General features: G+C 51.4%; 1 protein-coding gene and 1 pseudogene across 1 annotated transcript; both read right to left on the bottom strand.

The window, feature by feature from the left end:
* Nucleotides 1–243: 243 nt before the first annotated feature.
* LOC142068272 (amine oxidase [copper-containing] 2-like) lies at nucleotides 244–13,839 on the bottom strand. The gene is made up of 4 exons (XM_048829962.2): nucleotides 12,146–13,839; nucleotides 2,874–3,159; nucleotides 1,597–1,726; nucleotides 244–1,067 (listed from the first exon to the last, which is right to left on the bottom strand). The coding sequence occupies exons 1-4, from the start codon at nucleotides 13,836–13,838 to the stop codon at nucleotides 783–785; spliced, it is 2,394 nt and encodes a 797-aa protein (XP_048685919.2). The 5' UTR covers nucleotide 13,839; the 3' UTR covers nucleotides 244–782.
* A 1,843-nt stretch (nucleotides 13,840–15,682) lies between these two features.
* LOC142070167 (amine oxidase [copper-containing] 3 pseudogene) lies at nucleotides 15,683–17,378 on the bottom strand (annotated as a pseudogene).
* Nucleotides 17,379–21,084: the final 3,706 nt, after the last annotated feature.

Raw genomic sequence — 21,084 nt, 5'->3', positions numbered from 1 at the left:
GACAGGGGATGGATCACTCAGTGACTGCCCTGCTCTGTTCATTCCCTCTGAATGGCCATTGTCAGAAAACAGGATCCTGACCGAGATGGACCATTAGTTTGACCCAGGGCGGCTATCTAGTCACATGTGCTTATGCCAAGACTCTTCGCCCCTTCAGCCTTCGTGGACACAGGCCGTGCCACACAGCTGCAACGGTTTAGGAATAAGGCATTTGAGATAACTTTGGACCAACATCAAGCTTCATTATTTTCACCTGAGCTAGTTACTACTCAGCATTTATTACTGTTATCGGAGGAACAGAATTCACTCTCCTTCTCCCTGCCTCCCTCCATGCGACAGACTGGATTTAAACAAGTTATTCTAAAAAAGACTAATGCAAATTCTAACCTGACGGTGCACCGAGAATGTTATGTTTCCCTTTAAAGATACAGCCTCTTGCAGTAGTGAAGTTATTATATAAAAAGCTACGCAACATCATCAAGAGATGGACTTGAAGACAGAGCTCCATTATTAAAATAGATTTTTTCCGGCAGAGTGGTCACTCGGGTGCATCAGATTCATTTCTCCTACCACATAAAGACCCTGCAGCCCACAACTCTTAGATACAGCCCTTGTAAGCAGTGATAATGGTGATGTCACTTTATCAAAAGATAAACATAGTAATTAGAAATGGATTTTAAGACCGATCTCCGTCATGCAAATGGGTCTTCTGGGCAGAGTAGTCATTCTGGGGCACCATATTCCTTTCTTCTGCCACACAGAGACCCCGCAGCCCATAACTCTTACAGTCTCGTCAGATTTTGGAAGCCGTCATAGGTGAATGGAGGGAGGACTGGTAAACATGAGGCAGTTTTGGACAGGCAGGCAATATGATTGACTTCACATACACTAGAGTCCTGCTCACTGCTGAAAAAGACGCCATCAGGTGAATATATGGAAGGGTCTGTGTCATAATAATTGTAGGGTCTCAGGAGAATGCTGACTCCATTTCCCACCGTCACTGTGTTGGGAATATCCTCGGCATGTGGGATGTGAAGGAAACCAGTTGTTATCCAGGCAACCAAGTCCTGGGGAAGGGAGACAACGTCAGATAATTTGGTTATTTCAGGAGAACATCCATTTGGGAGCACATACAGGGCAGACCAGTAACGTCACCTGGGCCAAAGCCAGCAAATGCCACCTGCCGGGCTCCCTCTCTAGGAGAGCGGCTTGGACAATGGAAACATTTTCCTGACATTTTTTCCCCATTTGTTTGGGGCAATTGCAGATTTTTCAGACTGTCCTGACCAGCTCTGCTCATTCACTCTACACACGACTCAGTCGTAGGGACTTCACAAGGGCAAAGGGCTTGTGCTTTCTTGTAACAGGTGCCAACTTAGAAGAGGGGAAACATGGAGTGCAGTGAGTTAATTCTCCTTCCCCAAGGTTTTCCTTTTGTCCCACAGAAACCAAGAATCCTGTTAGCAATGTCTGTCTGAGCCCTGAGCAAAAGAACGGGGCTTGTCTGTGTGGGTCCTGGGCTGTGGATAGCTTTAAGACTGATAATACTCAGCACGCTGTAATACGTGGCCCCAGCACAAAGAGAACCGAACTCACCTCGGTTACGATGCTCTCATTGTTTATGAAATCAGCAAAAGCCACAGTGGGAGTCCAGGGGTCGTTCTGGTTGTAGATGCTGCTACTGGTTGGTTCCTCCTCTTTTCGTTTGGTGACAGCCAGTTTGTACCTAAAGAGAGGAGAGAAAGAAGGCAGCTTCACAGGACAGGGACATTTAAAACCAGATTGGGAGAAATATACTACAGGGAACACTCTGCCCTGACCCTACCTGGCAGGGTGGACGGGGCATGGGCTAAATAACGTAAGGGATCTTTTCCATCTCAAGCGTCTACGATCCTAATGCACGCCTCACAAAATTATTACCACAACATTCAGCCCAGCTGTCAGGATCTACTAAGGAAACACCAGAGAGGGTGCCAGCAAGGTGCATCAGCAGAAGGGGAGTGGGTGTGACCTGGGCTGGAATAGCGGGTACTGCAGGTCACGACTGAGATACACTGGCTGAGCTATGGCCAAGGGGTGAGGCAGGACTGGGAAAAGAGCGGGGGCTTCAGGCCACAGTTAAGGTGGACTGGAAGAAGTGTGTGGCAGCAGGGGACAAAATGAACTGATGAAGAAGAAAATTCAATCAAGGTGGCAACAGAGGTTCGGCTTTAAACTCCAAGGAGTGGGCAAACAGCTGATAGGGCATAACTAAGGCTACGTTTATGTCACGAAGTACGTGACTTCCAGAGATTTCTGATATTGTCTGCTTCAGCCCCAGGGGCTGCAGGACTCTGGAGCTGACAGCCAGTGGGGCCCTGGCAGGGTTCCAGCAACAGGTGACAGACTCCTGAGTGGGCCCTCCTCAGGGTTCCAGCGACGGGCAACAGCCTCATGCGGGAGGTGGGACGCCTCAGGCAAGCGGCTGGGGTGTCCGGTTTTCTCTTGGGGAAATATGGTCACCCTGCATTTCCCAGCAGCTGTGGGTGGAGGGGGAACCCCACAGCTCCCAGCCACCATGGTGGTGGGGGAAACCAGGGAGCCGTAGCAACAAACGTCACAGACAGGTCACGGCTTCTGTGAATTTTTGTTTATTGCCCATGACCTGTCCATGACTTTTACTAAAAATAACCATGACAAAATCTTAGCTTTCAGCATAACTCCCAGTGATTGGTAAGAGGGAATGTGACACTTTCATTACGGCGTACAAGAGCCTTTGCCCATGTCCGTTCTATGAGTACCTGAACCAAGCAGCCACTGGACACCTAGGCATCCACAGGTGACTTATGCATCATCATAAATTATGTGGGAACATCTAGATGAAAGCTGCTTACCTCCCCCAGCTGATAGCTCGCTCCATCAAACTGGTTTCTGGTAGATGTTCCCCGGTGAAGCTAACAATCTGGATCCTGTAGCCACGCTGGTGGCCCCACTTATTTTCACTGTTGGCTGCAAAATAGATGTATCTGGGCATGTTGGAATGGAGCCGGAATGCAGCCTTGTCCTCTGTGTCCAGGACTGTCTTGGTGAGTCGTGGGCGCTGTATCTGGTGCTCTGGACTCCAAGGAGCCTGCACAGACTCGAATGCCATGTCATGGGCCACCAGAGTATTATACGTCCCTAAAAGGCAAAGGGAAATACCACTGAGAAATCACTTCCTGGGCTCCCTAGACAGCATATGCATCCTCACCTTCACCCCGTCCCAGAGGCTCTGAACAGCGTGGGTTCTGCATGGTGTTATCTCCACTTCTGCAGCTCTGTGCCCAACAAGCAATCTCATGCCAAACGTGTGGCTAAGTCCTTCTCAGCAATGACTGCAGTTGTGATGAGTGGCTGAGCTGCAATGAGATGTGACTGACCCCATCATCTGGCTCCCACCCTGTGCAGAGGGTTAAGTAGAGCCTAAGAGGTGCATAACCCTTGTGCTAGCCCCTGCAGATTGGTGAATTCTCCCCAGATGACAACACAGCTATACATGTACAATAGATCAGGGGTTTTCAACCTTTTTTCATTTGCAGACCCCTAAACAATTTCCAGTGGCGGTGCAGATCCCATAGTCTGTGTCCATGCACCACAGGGTGAAAACCATCATGACTGACCAAGTGGAATATTTCTGCTCACGATTTTGCAGCTTCCTAGAAGAGAAGGTGAACTTGCAAAATGACCGGGGGAGTGAGCAGCTCCTCTCAAGAACTGAGCGAGTCCATATAATTCAGGGCCTTGCAGGGAATGAGTCTGAGCGGTAAGGGTTGGGGAGGGGAGGGCGGCTTTTGTCATATGTGAATTCCAGGGATTTACAGAGTGACATTATGATATTTTCTATCGTATTATCCGTCCCTTTCCTAATGGTTCTAACCTTCTGTTCCCTTTTTTGACTGTCGCTGTCCATAGAGCAGATGTTTTCAGGGCATTATCAACGATGACTCCAAGGTCTCTTTCTTGAGCGGTAACGGCTAATTTACACCCCGTCATTTTGTATGTATAGCTGGGATCATATTTTCCAGTGTCCATTTCAATGCTGCTAAGTGCAAAGTATTTCATCTGCCATTTTGTTGCCCAGTTGTCTAGTTTTGTGAGATCCCTTTGTAACTCTTCACAGTCAGCTTTGGACTGGATTAATTTTGTATTGTCTGCAAATTTTGCCACCTCACTGTTCACCCTGTTTTCCAGATAATTTATGAATACGTTGAACAGCACAAGTCCCAGTACAGATCCCTGGGGGACACCACTATTTACCCCTCTCCATTCTGAAAAGCTGACCATTTATTCCTACCCTTCATTTCCTATCTTTTAACCAATTACTGATTCATGGGATAAGAGGGAAGATCCTCTCATCCCATGACTGCTTAGTTTGCTTAAGAGCCTTTGGCGAGTGACCTTATCAAAGGCTTTCTGAAAGGCCAAGTACACTATATCCACTGGATGACCCTTGCTACATGCTTGTTGACTCTCTCAGAGAATTCTAATAGATTGGTGAGGCATGATTTCCCTTCACAAAAGCCGTGTTGATTCTTCCCCAACAAATCATGTTCATCTTATAATTCTGTTCTTTACTATAATTTCAACCAATTTTCTGGTACTGCTGTTAGGCTCACCACCCTGTAATTGCCATGATCTCCTCTGGAGCCTTTTTTAAAGTAGGCATTACATTAGTGACCCCCCCCCCCACCACCACCAGTCATCTGGTACAGAGGCTGATTTAAGCAATAGGTTGCATACCAGTTAGTAGTTCCACAATTTTGTATTTGAGTCTCTCCAGAACTCTTGGGTGAATACCATCTGGTCCTGGTGACTTAAACTAAACAGTATTATCAATTTGTTCAGAATCCATCTCTATTGACACCTCAGTTTGGAACAGTTCTTCAGCTTTGTCACCTAAAAAGAATGGCTCGGGCGTGGGGTTCTCCTCCACAACTAGAGCCCTGCCTATCCATGGATATCCGCTTTATATCTGCAGATATCCGCAGGCACAGACCATTTCTACAGATCGGATGCGGATACAAATTTTGTATTCTTGAGTTCTCCTTTTGCACCTCACTCATTCAGTGGCCCCATGGACTGTTTGGCATGGTTCCTGCTTCTGATGTACTGTACAAAAAATTAAGTAAGAGTGGCTTATTCCACGACTGGGAGGCCTCCATATCTCAGTGAGCTTCCAAAAAAACATATAGTCTGACACACACAGGCTTAGGGCTAGCAGATGTTTGGACTGAAAGAGTTCTTGGCCCAAACGCAACAGAACAAGCTGTGAATCATAAGACATATGCCAGGGTAATACTGGCTCACAGACTGCCATTTCTAGCACTGTGGTGCCCGCTTCTTCCACAACTATTGGACTTTATAGCAACGCATGATCAAGATCTTGAAGAGCAAATTGTGAAAGCCCATCGGTCACATTCTTATGGTAAACTCATATAAGCTTTCAAAAAATTTCACCTCTACATTTTTGACCAGCAAAGGTGAAGGTAGGGGGTGAACTTCAGGTTTTGATGTCAGTACATGAAAATGGTGTCCCTACTGCTCATGTTCAACTATGCACAGAGAGAAGGAAATTGAGAGCTGCAGCTCTCCACCTTCAAATGTGAATTTGAATAGTGCTATTCTTTGTGAGCTGTGACCACGCAAACTGTGCAAGGTAGGCGTGCGACCTACAGTGCAGAAATGCATCAACTACCAGCTGAAGTCGTCAAAGAGTTCCAGCAAGGAGACTGTGTGGTCAAGAGATCATGTCAGATGTTCAACCAAGTGGACCCTGATCAGAGCCAGGAGTGGCTTACTGGGGTAGGGAAGAAAGGACTGCAGGCATCACCAAGACTTGCTCAGTCCTCAGCAGAGAGTGTCTTACCAGAGAGCCCAGATCACAGCAGACTGCAGAACCAAGTTCCACGCTGGCTTGGCTGGCCAGCTGGCTCAAGGAAGCAATGTGACGGGGAAGTTGAGGATTCATTCTTACGAACACTTCAGAGGTTTGAGGTGTTCTCTGGAGATGAACCACCAACTTTATTGCAAAATATCGCAACAAAAGATGTAGCTGCCGAAGCCACACAGGGCATGGTGCTGAATGCAGAGAGCCTAGGGAAAGTGCAAGTGGCCAGCTCTGCTGAGAAACGGCTTATGACACGAGAGAGGGAGCCTGGTCACGTACAGAGTCATGATCCACTGCCAAGAAATAATGCTCGAACTTTTTCCAGGCTCTATGAGGTGGGGGAAGAAGTCAAAAGAAAGCCTTCATAGTTGAAGCCTGACATGTTTTTCAGCAACAAAGCACAGCCCTTGTGAAGCCAGCAGGACTGACTTTGCAACAGATTTCGACACGAGTTAATGCCTATCCCTTTGGCATTAGCCCAGGCAAATGACAGTCTAAGAACAGGCCCAAAGGCAATATTGGGTGAGGTACTGACAGCTGATGTCCGCTGCCTGCCAACAGTTAACCCTGGTGGGAGAAGCTGTCTTGTGCTAGATGCATAAGCTTTGGTACAAGCCATAGGAAAGTCCTCTGGGGCCAAAACATTTGGAGACCTTGTAGACAGATCTGTAAAAATAGGACTGGATCAGACTTTCACAGAACAGACACTGCGTTTGGTAGTTACTGTGAAGAATAGATTAAGTGTTGTACAAGGCAAAAAATGCTCAAGAAGCACAAGATGCAGCTGAAGAAAGGTGGACGGCAGACATGGGCCTCTCCCAAGTAACTGGGTGGATTCCATTGCACTGCCAGTAAATCAAGAGGCTCCCGCAATATTTGTATGGGAGTAACTAAGACTAGTCTACTAACAAATTCAGTGCATGGACACAACGTTGATAAGGGCCCATGGGAATAAGGGAGATGCTCACGAGAAGGATTCCCAGGAACTTTCCAAACTCTGTGAGCCGGGAAAAGGTGGTTATAGTCTCTGGTTTTCAGTTTGAGTTGCTCTGGCTTCTTCTGCTTAGGCAAGGCGAGTTTAATTGAGGCGTTCATTGAAAATAATTTCAGAGCAGCTACGGCCTCAGGAGGAAAGTGCAGCGGGACCCAACTGTATCAGTCACTACAGACTATGCCTGTAGCTCTCTCCAGCAATTCCTATGAACTCTATCGCCCCTGGCATGGCGGCTTCATGGCTGCTACTGGCAGGGAATCCTCTGGGCAACCTGACACAGCAAGCTTCACGTCAAGGGAGCCCGTGCAGCCCCCATGAGGACTTCACAGATGCTCGGTCCAGTGGGACAGATTAGTCAAACCCTGGAACACACTCCCAAGCCAGCCCTGGGACCAGCTGCTACCCTCCCTCCCGTCTGCTGCGTGGGCAGTTTCCCAACCATCATCCACATGAAGCCCTTTGTGCGGGGTAGGACAGGGAGCTCCATGGTGCACACAGGTAATCCATGCAAAAACATGCCCCATGTAACGTACAGTCACAGGCTACCTGGCCCTTGAAGGCAAGCGGGGCTCAGCCTGGCCATGATCTAGCAGTTACCCCTCAAGCCTTGCCCCGACGTAGCCGAGTAGGGGCAGTTCGCGATCCCAGCCGGGTGTCATGGAGTTGGAGCGGCTGAGCACGGCTACAGAGAACTACTTCACCAGAGCTGGACACGGCTGACGGGAGCAGGCCCAGGAGAGAGGAGGCAGGGAGTGTGTGTCCCCCCGCATCTCTCTGGGAAGGGCCTGCTAAGGAAACTGAGGAAGGCTGTGGGGACAGAACTGGGCCCTGTGGCAGGCCCTGGAAAGGAGGCAAGATCCAGGGAGAGATTGCAGAGGAAGCAGGATTCTCCTACGGAGAGAAACCCCCAGGGAACTGAGTAGGCTCCAGGGTGGGGCAGGGCTGAGATAGGCTTTGTAAGCGAGAGCAGAAATCTTCAGTAGCGCAAGGGGGCAGGTGAATGATTCAGGTTTGTTTGGCTTTTCACTTGGCCCTTCCGGTTACCCTGGACGGGGCTTGAACTCTGTCTTGGCCATGGAAGACCTGGTGAGAAGCAGACAGCCTGCCGGCAGCGCTGGACCGAGGGTTCTGTAGCCATTACACATGGACGCAAGGGGGGGCATTCGAAGGGTGAACGTGCCCCACCGCATCTGTAAGCTCTTCAGGGCAGGGACTGTCTAGTCACTGTGTGTTCGTCCACCGCCTAGCACACAGGGCCCTGTTCCCCCAAGGAGCTGCTCTTGTGACCCTTGGATCTGCTTTACAGCAAGCAGCAGCTGAGCCTGGAGGAGTGAGCCCAATTCCTGCAGAAAGGCACAAACACTGTTTCGGGCTCTGACACGATGATTCTCCCTGCTGAAGGGCTGCACCGAGACAGGACCTGGGACAGTTCGGCAAAGGCCCTGCCAGCTTCCAAGGAGTGTGCGGAATGGCACAAGGCAGGAACTCAAACTAGAGTTGAGGGTTGTCGGAGAGATCCAGAGTGACTGGCAGAGCCCCAGCAGCCTCAGCCCCACGCCAGTGGGATTCCGGGGGCTCTGCAGATGTGAGAAGAGTTAATGCCATCTCTACATTTGGGGGAGGCCTGGTGGGTCACCACCTTAGAGCTGACCAAGGGCTCCTAGCAAATTTCCACTCCTTGTGGCATCTTGGGAAGAAATGTGTCTTGCCCCATATGGATCATCCTGTTTTTAAATCCTGCTCCTTGGATTCTACAGTGCTGCCTGCGAGTCTGGACCTGGATCCGGATCCTTCAGCATCATGGCTAGCACGCTTATGGCTGCCCCAGCAGGCGTTGAACCGAGGACCTCTAGAGCTAAAACGTGAGCCTCTATAGGGTGAGCCGAAGAGCCAGGCTCAGGAGCTGGGGCTCCAACAGACACACATGTGCAGATCAGGCTTGGAGGGAGATGTGTGACATACACCCCACTGGGTTACACTTGCAGGGGAGATTGCCGTTGTCTCAGCCCAGGAGCCAGATGCCTCCTGCTTAGGGTTGGTTTTACAATCCCCCCACCCAACTGGGACTCCTGGAAGGGCTTCACTGAAACAAGGACTTGCCTAGTTTGTGAACTGCTGCTCCAGGGATTTATCCCAGTTCCTGAGACCAGCCACCCGCTGCATTGGTTGTTTTTTTCTGGGTAGAGAAGATAAAGCCAGTGAAGTGCATTATTTACCTCCATCCTGAGGTGCTTCCCTTGCCTCCCCACACCTGCATGGCCAAGCACCTGGTGGGTGACATTTGTTTGTTGTCTTTAATAAGGAAAGGTTCATGCAACGCTCTGGCTCACAGGGCTATTGCCCCTGAAGAAAGCTGGCCTATGGACCAAAACCCCACTAGGCAAGCAGCAGAGATGGCATCTCACCAGGAGGGCACCAATCTTAAAAAGGTCACGTTTGGCCTGAGGAACCAGGAGCTGGGCATGTGGATGAGCCTGGGCTGAGAAATGCAACAGAAATAAGCAACCATGAGACAGACTCCTAATGGAGAACCTCCCTCTCCCTGTTTCCTACCAGAAATCTTATCATGCCATGTTGGACAAGGACCATTTCCTTGTGAAAGGACAGTTGGCTCCCACTTTCTCCAGCTGGAAATCCCACGGGACAAATTGAAATGCTGTTGGGTTAGTGGTCCCCTGCTGAACCAACAGCAACCAATGAACGGACCTTGATGGAGTCTAGGGCAAGTCAGCATGGGTCATCACCCTGGGCACTGCGGCAGGACGCAGGAGCCCTGGATTCTGTCTCCAGTTGCTTGGTGAGCTTGTCCCCTCAGTTTCCCCATTTAAGTGAGAACGATACGATTGACCCAGCTCTGTGAAGCAATTCAAGATCTATGACTGAAGGTCTAATGTAAGTGCTATGCACGCTCACTGCGGCAGTTTGCCCTAGAGTATCTCCCGTCTGCAGCTTCTTGTCAGTCAGACGCTCTTCATGTCTCCACTGCCAGGAGCTCTCAGCCTTTCTGCCCCATCCAGTGGCTGGTAGTCAGCAGGCTAGCTTTTCTCTACAGAGCCCCAGAACTCCAGTTCATTTGGTGCTGGGACGGGTGCAGGGGCTGCTGTTACCAGAATTCAGGCCACAGCCCATTGCTGAAAGGAGCTGGTAGGGCAGACTTCTAACCTATTCATCTGATGGACATTTGCAAGTCACGTGCAGAGCATAGACAGACAACTGTGCATGATGCAGGCCTCTTAACCAACCCGCCCCATACCCACCGCGCCTGCTTCAACCCTCAGCAAAATCCCAGAGGGCTTGTGAGAAATGGGCGAAACGTGAGGCGTTGTTTAAAACCAGTTTGTACATGTCCTGTGCCTCTCACTGAGCCTGCACAGAGCAGCCTCACTGCTAGAAGGGGAGCACCAGTGTTCCAGCCCGGGGCGTTCTTATGACTGCTAGAAACTGATCTGCCAGCATCTCGTCTGCTGCACGATTTACCTTGTTGGTTGCGCTAAGGCTGCTCTCTGCTGGCTGAGAGACGTGCTGCCGGGACCGAACCAGACAGTGGGCCAGTGACACTCATGTCACTGCCCTGACTTCAGCGAGTCAGCCACAGGTACCCAAGAGCAGAAGGCAGACTGCTGTATCTGCATCCCTCTCACAGCGTTAGGGGATGGTGGGTATTAGAATACAGCCACCTGGGGGAGGGAGCCGCACAGCCTGCTAACATGGGAGAGGGGTATTGTAACAGCAGACAAAGATCTGAGCACCTTCTTTCAGCGCTCTCGGGGCCGGGGGCTGGGGGGTGAATGGCCTGTGCTACCGTGGGCAGCCCCCTGGGCAAGAGGAGAATTCTAACGTGACCCATTCACTGCAGCTGTTGGGGCTCTGCGCTCACGAAGGCTCTGGGACTCGCTTGCACCTGCCATTAGGATTCTTTACATAAAAGCCTCTTGGATTTCCCATGCACCCTCCAGGCTGGAACACACAGTGGATGAGGATCCAGGGACGTGACCTCCCATTTCATCCAGAAAGGGAGGGGATGTTGCCTTTATACCTGCGTCCACCCACTCCATGGTCAGTCTTGGGCTGTGCAACTTTTCCTGCAGCCCACGGGACTGGCCTTGCTCTCTGACCGGCAGCCCTGCTGCCCTCCCAGCCCACGGTGTCGATCCACCGCCTACGGCATCTTTCACTGGGGCTTTGGCCCTTGTGCCACCCAGAGTATGTTCAAAATGCCCAGTGTAGACTAGAGCTAAAGAGGAGATCAGAGCGAGAGATTTTACTCTGGAGGAGGGTAGACGAGACACCTCTGTAACCTCTCACATACACACGCACACCCTGTTCCTGTCTTCCCTTTCCTAACACTACGTTTGGGATCACCTAGGATTGGAACGGGGGCCCGGGCGCTGTGTGTCAAACACAACACAAAGCGGGAAAGCCGAGAGCTGGTCCAGAAGGGAGAGTTACCAGCCCTAGGACAGAAAGGAAACAAAACAGCTAGAAGATCACAATACATGGGTCTTATCCACATGGGTCCCAAGCAGGCACATCTTGGGAGGTAAAGAGCCTGTCCCTGCAACCTGTCAGCCTACGTGGCCCATCCCCCAAGCAAAAGGCATTAGAGAGCGGAGAGCAGACATCTCCATCGAGGAAGCTAATGCACAAACACCAGGAATTAGACCAGAGCAATTCTGGGATGCCCCTTATTGATTTACAAATGAAACACACACGTTCAATGGGGGGTCTCTAGAACTCTTCACTGTTTATCGGAAAAAGAAAAGGAGTACTTGTGGCACCTTAGAGACTAACCAATTTATTTGAGCATGAGCTTTCGTGAGCCACAGCTCACTTCATCAGATTTTGACGAATAGAGATTCCTTAACTTCATTTCCTTCACCCCTGGAAATCTGTAAAATGACCAGTATTCCCCCGCCTTGCCTTTGCTTCTCAGGCCCGCTCAGGGCTCCATTCTCTCACTTCGCTATTGATCAGAGCGGTTATACAGCTATTAAGGAGTCTGACCAGCAGCAGAGCAAGTTAACGCTTCCCCACCACAACCAGAGTGAGGACACAAGAAGGGGCAGAGACAGAGAAACCCTATTGCTGGGGCATATGCCAGGCAGGTCCCTCTGATACCAGCAGAAGGAGAAAAGCAGCAGAGTCCATGAGAAACCTAATTTTGCAAATGTAAATGTGCCTGGGAGATGCTGAGATACTAAAAGGATGGGCACAGAACTAGAAAGGAAAGTTACACCGAGACCTACCTCCAACGTCCAAGTCCACTTTATAATGGATGGAATGGGTGTGTATCGTCCCCAGGGTGTGATCCCCAACCTTATTGCCATAGTCCAGACCGTCACCATAGAGAAAGGATGAAGTCATGTAGCCTGTGGCATGGACTTTGGCCTCGATAGCTCCGTTCTCGTAGAAGAGGAAGTCCCAGACATAGTCATAGTTGCCCAGAGTGGCAATGGACCGAAGGACCAGAGCAGAGTTGGTCAGCCCCCCATAGTACAGGGACTGCAAGTTGGAGTAATGGCGCCTCAGAGGAGACCCAGTGTTCTCCTCAAAAATGCAGATGGAGTTTTTATGCTTTTCAGGTGTCTGGGTTTCAATTAAGTAGCATGTGTCTACGTACGTAGCTGAATAGGGGCAATCAACCCCCCGGACTAACGGGTACGTGAATCTCCCGATGCCAAAGCTCCCATCCATGTACCTGGTTGACATCCCTCCAGGACAGTTGGACCCATAGACAGATATAGCATCCTGGACACTGATTTCATAGACAATCCTCTCCCCCTTAAATCTGATGTCAAAGAGACGCATCCCCGTGTTCACGTTCACCCCAAAGGCAAAGCTCCAGGCCCGGGAGACAACTTGGTTGTTTTGGACACTGTAGCGGGGCCCATGAGGCTCGTACTGCAGGGGGAACGGGGCCCTGGGAGCTGCTCGGGGCTGCATGGAAGAGAATCCCCCGTCGGGTGGGGCTCTCTTAACTGGGTCCACTTTGACATGGCCCTGCTTGAACTCCCTCTCCAGCTGCACCAAGTCCCCGTAGTACTGGCCGTTAAAGAACACTTTGCTCACCCTCCACTGGGAAACGTCCAGGCTGCTGTGATCAACCAGCACCTCCAGCCCCACCGGGTGCAGGAAGAAGCCACTCACGTTGTGGAACAGAATAAACCAGGTGTTGCGGTCTCCAGACTGGAACCCCCGGGGGGCTGAGGTTAGTGATGCAAAATTGGTCCCATCATAATCCAATACTTGACTCAGAAAGGTAGGGGCTGTTGAGAATGCCTCCTTCCGTAAGAAGATTTCAATCTGCTCATACTCCTTCCCCAGCACCGGTCTGCGGTGGTACGGCAGCTTCCCTCCATACTTCTGCACCGTGATGTCCTGGTGAGTTGTTGGTGTTGGCAGGGGACCCACCACATACTCCGTGACATTTGGATCTGGCTGGTTTCCAAAATACACCACAGCCAGCGCCTGCCGGGAGGGTCGCTTTCCCCCACGATCCAAGAACCCCAGCACCTCTGCCTTGGTGGGGAGCTGCACATCGATGTAATAAATGCAGTTATCAGAGGGGTTTGCATTATAGGCGTCCACCAGTGGCACCCCAAGGCTGCTCTGCAGGTACCTCACCACTTGCACCATTTCTTCTGGTGTCAGATCAGCAAAGACCAGGCTCTGGTCACTGTGGTTTCCCTGCAGGGTGCTCAGGGTCTGCGGCTCACAGCTGGCTGGTTTCACTCCTCTCGTCAGCAACACACAAACCAGAGCGAAAATTGTGGCTAGTGCCAGAACCAAGAGGATGAGGACAGTTTTCAGGTTCATGTTGCTGCAGCCACAAAGGCAGAGGAGACTGTGAGAGCCTTCAGGAGTCACTTCCAGAGTGGAGTTCCCAGCTGCACGCAGCCTGTTTAAGCTGCAGCTGGATGGGTTAAGTACAGGAAACATGAAATGTGGAGGCGAGGTGGGAGGAGGAGGAGATCATCTGAAGTTTGTTGGGACAAGAAAGGGCAGATCTTTGCTATCAGCCCATCCAGCACGCTCTGCGTTACACTGTAACTGATACACAGAAGACCAGTTACAGAGGAGGCCCCATTACTTGTTGGTTCAGACCAACTTCCAGAGGCTGCCTGTAGAAGTTGTGATCCAAGCACTCAGCATCCGTAGGAAGGTGAAACCAAATCTGCAAAAGGCTGGAGATTTTTTGCTATCGTGCAGAATTTCATCCTTTCCTGGCTCACTAAGCTTGGACTGCTCCTGGGGCTCCTTTCTCGTGAACTCTCCACGCTGCTGCTAGTTTCTGGTTCTCCGTCTGATTTGCTCTTGCATTTCCTTGGTAAGCAGGGTGGTTGTATTGTTATCTCTGAAAAGGGTTCATCTTGACTGTGGCTCTGGCTTAACCAATGCTTGTTTGGGACAAAGACTAGAGCCGCGGGACACAGCAAATGTGGCGGAAGGCGCTAGGTGAGGATTTGGATTTTAATGCGCTCTCGGGCCTTGCCAAGACAAAGGCTGTAGGGAGAGTGGTGCAGTCCTCTACGGGGGACATGAAGCACGCTGGTGGCAGGTGCATGTGCTGGGGTTTGCACTGGGGTAACCCAGACAAGGCCTCCATTTCCCCCCACCCCCGCCATTCCAGGAGTCAGCACCTCTGTGTTGCTAACAGGAAGCAGGTCCTTGTGAGATGGAGAGGAGGCAGGGGATCCATCTCCTCCCGATGCCATGTCTGGCTCTGGGGGGATGCAAAGTGCCACCTCGTTACTGTTCCCTTTTTGCAGAAGCATTTTTAATTTAAAGACCCTCCCCCCAGTGCTGTCACAGAGTCCCTGCTGAACTGACGTCTTGCTGAGTCGCAGACAGACAGACTGACAGCCCCACTGAGATGACTGGGGTCACCAGTGACCCTCGAGAACAGACACTTAGACGACACCTAATAGTTTCAGCCAGCAGATGGCGTGCACAGTAGCACCAAACAACCCTGGTGTGTAGGACGTCATACAACTCTCAAATAACCTTCCACGGGAACTGCTGCTGGAAAACATGCCTGGCTGGGTCGAAGCAATAGGAATTCAGCAGCCGCAATGAGGCCAGTTTGGGGTCCGAGTCTTGGGACCTGAACCACAAAAGTTCCCAGAGAAGATCAGTAAATGCTTAGCACGGCACAAGCCAGTCAGCTAATCCTCCCCGCCCCATGAGATAGGACACTGGTATGCTCCCAAGGTCATAGGGAGATGCAGCGGTTAGAACTAGTAAGACTCTGGCTCCCACCCTAGGCCTGGCCACTGACGGGGGTAAGAAAAATACACACATTTCCAAACTGCTACCTTACACGTTTCCCCTGGACCATGGAGCCAGCTGCCTCTCGCTGGGATTCACATGGCTCCTGGGGTTTGTGACTTTCCCTGACTTTTCATTTGAATAAGTCAAAAAATAATGTTGCAAAGAGCTCTAAGGGTAAGAGAGTGAACAAGGAGGATGCCGCTGGCCGTCTGCAGGAGTTCTGCATCTTGGGACAGCCCCCACTCCTGCAGTTCTACAGAATACAGGCAGGCCTCAACTTTACCACGTTCAACTTACAACGAACGGCACTTACGACCGTTCTGAATTGACACCCTGATTCGACTAACAACTAGTGGTTTCGACTTTACGATGATCAGTCCCGCAATAGAGTGCATTGCGGTTCCGAGTCACGACATTTCGACTTACGACACAATTTTCAGGAACCAATTGTCATAAGTCCGAGGACATAGCAAGTGAGAGGCACTAGGAGAGGGAGAGAGAGAGAATCACCATCAAAGAGACCTACCTCCAACGTCCAAGTCCACTTTATAATGGATGGAATGGGTGTGTATCGTCCCCAGGGTGTGATCCCCAACCCTATTGCCATAGTCTAAACCGTCACCGTAGAGAAAGGATGAAGTCATGTAGCCTGTGGCATGGACTTTGGCCTCGATAGCTCCGTTCTCGTAGAAGAGGAAGTCCCAGACATAGTCATAGTTGCCCAGAGTGGCAATGGACCGAAGGACCAGAGCAGAGTTGGTCAGCCCCCCATAGTACAGGGACTGCAAGTTGGAGTAATGGCGCCTCAGAGGAGACCCAGTGTTCTCCTCAAAAACGCAGATGGAGTTTTTATTAATTCTAGGGTTTGGGGATTGAGCTAAGTAGTGTGTGTCTACGTACGTAGCTGAATAGGGGCAATCAACCCCCCGGACTAACGGGTACGTGAATCTCCCGATGCCAAAGCTCCCATCCATGTACCTGGTTGACATCCCTCCAGGACAGTTGGACCCATAGACAGATATAGCATCCTGGACACTGATTTCATAGACAATCCTCTCCCCCTTAAATCTGATGTCAAAGAGACGCATCCCCGTGTTCACGTTCACCCCAAAGGCAAAGCTCCAGGCCCGGGAGACAACTTGGTTGTTTTGGACACTGTAGCGGGGCCCATGAGGCTCGTACTGCAGGGGGAACGGGGCCCTGGGAGCTGCTCGGGGCTGCATGGAAGAGAATCCCCCGTCGGGTGGGGCTCTCTTAACTGGGTCCACTTTGACATGGCCCTGCTTGAACTCCCTCTCCAGCTGCACCAAGTCCCCGTAGTACTGGCCGTTAAAGAACACTTTGCTCACCCTCCACTGGGAAACGTCCAGGCTGCTGTGATCAACCAGCACCTCCAGCCCCACCGGGTGCAGGAAGAAGCCGCTCACGTTGTGGAACAGAATAAACCAGGTGTTGCGGTCTCCAGACTGGAACCCCCGGGGGGCTGTGGTCATAGCTGCTAAATTAGTTCCATCATAATCCAATACTTGACTCAGGAAGGTTAGAGCTGCGGGAAATGCTGTCCTCCGTAAAAAGCCAGCAACCAGCTTGTACTCAAAATCCAGCACTGGTCTGCGGTGGTACGGCAGCTTCCCTCCATACTTCTGCACCGTGATGTCCTGGTGAGTTGTTGGTGTTGGCAGGGGACCCACCACATACTCCGTGACATTTGGATCTGGCTGGTTTCCAAAATACACCACAGCCAGCGCCTGCCGGGAGGGTCGCTTTCCCCCACGATCCAAGAACCCCAGCACCTCTGCCTTGGTGGGGAGCTGCACATCGATGTAATAAATGCAGTTATCAGAAGGGTTTGCTTGAGAGGCATCTACCAGTGGCACCCCAAGGTTTTCCTGAAGATACGTCACCACTTGCACCATTTCTTCTGGCGTCAGATCAGCAAAGACCAGGCTCTGGTCACCGTACTTTCCCTGCAGGGTGCTCAGGGTCTGCGGCTCACAGCTGGTTGGTTTCACTCCTCTCGTCAGCAACACACAAACCAGAGCGAAAATTGTGGCTAGCGCCAGAACCAAGAGGACAAGGACAGTTTTCAGGTTCATGTTGTTGCAGCCACAAAGGTAGAAGAGACTTACGGAGCCTTACAACAGCTTCCAGAGAGGCTGCCGTCAGCCTGTTTGGACTGTGGCTGGATGGTTAGTACAGGAAACATGAAAGGTGGAGAGAAGCTGGGGGAGGAGATCTGAAATTTGCGGGGACCAGAGAGGGCAGGTCTTTGCTCCCAGCCCATCCAGCACGCTCCGTGGTCCTCCAAGAGCAATGCATTAGGAAAACTACTGAAGCCGCAGGACCAGTGACTCATAAGACAAATTTCATATGATTATGTTGCTTTTTTAGTCAGGCCAGTTTGCTGAGGTTACCCATGAGAGCTGGGATGGCGTTGTCAGCATCAGGTCGGGGAATGGAGGGAGGCACATTCCCAGCCTGTGAGAGTGAAGATTTCACTGCCACAGCTCAGAATTCACCTCTTCGCAGTTCACTGAGTTTCCCTGATTTCTCAGGCTCCTTCCTTTCACACACACCCCCTCCCCACCCCGCTGTGTGGTTTTGGTTCCCAGTTTGACCTCCAGCAGCCGTTCCTGTATGAAGGAACATGCCCAGCTATGTAACAGCCAAAGGGATGCGGCAGCCCCAGCCAGGTCCACTTTAGGGCCTTAGTCCCAGCACCCAAATCACAATGAATAATTAGCACCAGCATCATGCCACTGCACAGCCGGTAATTAGCCAATCCTGGCCACACTCCCATGAGACAACTCAGGGTCATTATTAGCCCTGCTTCATAGGAGGGAGGGCGTGGGGGGGAGGGGGGGAAAGAGGAGATGGCTGCAGGGCACCAAGAGAGGCAGAACCAGGGTTAGCGCACAGGAGTCCCTGGATTCCACCATGTGCTCCTCCCTCTCCCCAGGCTGCCTGGCCACACGCTGGAGCCCAGCTTGGTACCGGATGGGTGGGCTCAGGAAAAAGAGAAGACACATTTCTGAACTGTCACTTTTCACATTTTCCCTGGACTGATCATGGCGCTGGCAGCCTCCTGCTGGAATTCCCACTGGCGAGCACAACTTCTCGTGACTCATAAGTTACTGTTTTCCTTGGTCTCCCTGCACCTCCAGAAAGGCGCAGGTGTCACAGTTGGCTAGAGAGACGGCTCCTAAATGAAATAAATAAAAGTCCTGCAGCTTGAGCCATAATCCCTGCCGGATCTCCAGCCTGTGCTGAACACACAAGCAAACCAAGAATCAGAGCAAGTTTCCATTCCCGCTGCCAGCCTCCCCTCCCTACTGTCTCCTGCAGGCAACACTTGCTCTTTCCTGCTGGGGGCAGGTCGCTTCCTCCTCGGGCAGTTCCACCTCTACTTCCTCGCCGTGGGTTTGGACCCATCTCCCTGCCCTGTAGAGAAGTATTTAGCCAGGGCTGCTCTTGACAGAGCACCCACACCACCGTCCCATCATCATCGGCCCCAGCAGCCTTCTCTGGCCTAGTCTGCAGCTGTGAAGACAGACACAAGCGGCCGCACGTCATTTCTGAGTCCACCCATTTCCGGCTCCTGGGCAGCTGGAGTCTAGCGCTGTGGCGAGAGCAGGGGCTGCTGCTGTCACCACTCACCTGCTCGCAGGCGAATTATACAAGATGGCTACCCCAGAAACATGCACCTTTCCTTCTGCTGGACTCACTAGCATCACACCTGCAGACAAGCAACACGAACCCAGGGAGGAGACACTACAGGAGTGGCGCATTCAGCAGCAGCCTTGAGAATGGAGCCCTGGCTAAGAGCGATGCAATGACAGTTTACATCTCCTCTGAGCTGTCTGTAGCCAGGCACAGGCTGTAAACACAGCGTTTTTCTAAGGGACAGGGAGTGCTTAAAGAAAGGTGGCTAAGCCCTACAGCTGCCTGGAGCCAGCGCGGAGGGAGCTGCAGGGTGGCCTGAACACAAAGGTTTGGGATTTGTTCGGTGTTTTGATGTAGATCTAAGCTCACTAGTTACACCACAGTAAAAACCCACCTACCCACACTAACAAGCAGCCTATTTGTGGGGAAGGATATGGCCAACATGGAGGGAATGGGTGGTTCTGTGCTGCTGCTCTCCCGAGTTTCTGGCCTATTGATGTGCCCGAGGACACCCCAGGGCAGCGCACTGTCTAAACGTGCAGTACTTGACACCTTCTGCGGCACGGTTCCAGCCGAGGGATCTGAAAGCATTTGATAAAGTTCTCCGGAGTCACAGCAGCCCCACCCTTTCAGAGCCCGTGGAGAACAAATCTGAATCCATTTCAAAACTGCAAAGGAAATGTCAGGAAGCAAATGAAATGAATTGAACAGCAGCACGCTAGGACACCTGGGCTTACTCTCTGATGCTTACAAAAAGTGATCTGGGTTCTTTAAGAAGCACAAGTGCTGAAGGTCTTGGTTTTAGGTCTCATCTAAAACAGAACACCTCCAGAAGCTCAGAACTTAGGAAGTATCAAATCTCCTTACTAGCAGTAACACAACCTGTTTACTCCCAGTTTCAGAGCATGCATCCCCTTCCACACATCCGATCCAGCCACAATACAGAACTTCTTGCAGCCCTGCCCCAGAGAATTCACTTCCTGCGGAGGTTTATTTTAGCCAGGTAATTCCTTTTTGGGACCACCTATTGCTACATCCTGGGTTTGGTAAATTCCCCCCTGAAGGAGTGAGAAGGGAAGTTTCGTGTTTTACAGCCGCACAATTCATCTCTGCAATGTACAGGAACCAAACCGAAAGCCAGCTAGCCAGTGGCAGCACCAGAATGCCAGCCACCAGGGCAGGGAGCCCATTACTCAACTCCCCATGAGCTGGCTGGGCTTGTCTACTTCCAGGCAGAACTCCGGCTGCAGGGACGTTTAAATTCCTTGCTCCCATTTTCTCCTGTCAGCTAGTTACATCATTTTAAATGTCAAAATAAGTTTGCTTGATGTTCTTTCACTCTCCTTATATTGGCTGCAGGGATGGGGCAGATCGCTGCTGTGCTTGGTTGCCCCTTTGACAGGCATTAATAGGCACACTCACCTAGGTGAGTTTCCCCACATACCCATGAGTTCAGGCCCTAGCAACATGTTACCAGCTTCCTTGTGAGCACAGCAAAAGAGCTACTCCCAGCTAGAGGGTGAACGCCCAGGAAGCTGCTCCAGCTTTGACACAAGCAGCCTGTTCCCCTGGCTCTGCAGCTGGACCAGCCCCTAAGATCCATGAACGCTTATTTCTGTGGTAGTGATGAGCGGGTGCTTTTCACACAGTGCCACATCAGGTTCTTTCAGCGTCAATCCATGCTGACCCCCAGCTCCTGTGGCCTCACAGCAAACAAAGGAATTTTATTTTAAGCCACAGTCCTTCCCTCCTGTTGCGAAGGGGGCCTGGCTTGAGTAGGCCTTTGGCATTTCCCACACCACAGGGAGCAGAGTGGAGGGGGCCTCACAGGCAGCAGGAAACTCAGACTTATCCAGAAGTTGTTTCTCACATTCCTCAGTGGTTCCTAAGATTTGTGATGAGATCCAGCGTGCTCTCACAGGAGCCAGCTGCTCAGGGCGGGAGCACCATGGGTCGGTGGCTGGAGCAAGATCATCATCTAGTGGCTGTTGGCTCCAGACAGGGAACCCCTCAGTGTGTGCTTGAGGATGGCTTCTGTACAGAACAGACCCCTGCCCAGATCAAGCAGCCTTAACTACCTCAGATCCTCAGCATCAACTGTCTAAGTCCCTCCTTCACCCAGACCAGGGGGTTAAGAGGACTGCGAATACCTGACACCACACTGGAGTGGAGTGTGCGGCAAGATCCATTAACCCAGGGGAGAGCCTGGCTCTAGGGCAGAAAGGAGACAGCATTAAGGGGGAGATTTCAA

The sequence above is a fragment of the Caretta caretta genome, chromosome 27 (assembly GCF_965140235.1).
Source record: "Caretta caretta isolate rCarCar2 chromosome 27, rCarCar1.hap1, whole genome shotgun sequence".
In the NCBI taxonomy this organism is placed as follows: Eukaryota; Metazoa; Chordata; order Testudines; family Cheloniidae; genus Caretta; species Caretta caretta.
Note: the sequence above shows the minus strand (reverse complement) of the source record. Positions and strands in the feature narration are given on the sequence as shown.

Excerpts from the sequence above, each read along its gene's own strand:
- LOC142068272 (XM_048829962.2), bottom strand. The coding sequence starts at position 13,838 with ATGTTTCCTGTACTTAACCCATCCAGCTGCAGCTTAAACAGGCTGCGT. Across the intron at positions 3,160-12,145 it reads AGTGGACTTGGACGTTGGAG|GGACGTATAATACTCTGGTG; the intron begins GTAGGTCTCGGT and ends TTTGCCTTTTAG. Across the intron at positions 1,727-2,873 it reads CGAGCTATCAGCTGGGGGAG|GTACAAACTGGCTGTCACCA; the intron begins GTAAGCAGCTTT and ends TCCTCTCTTTAG.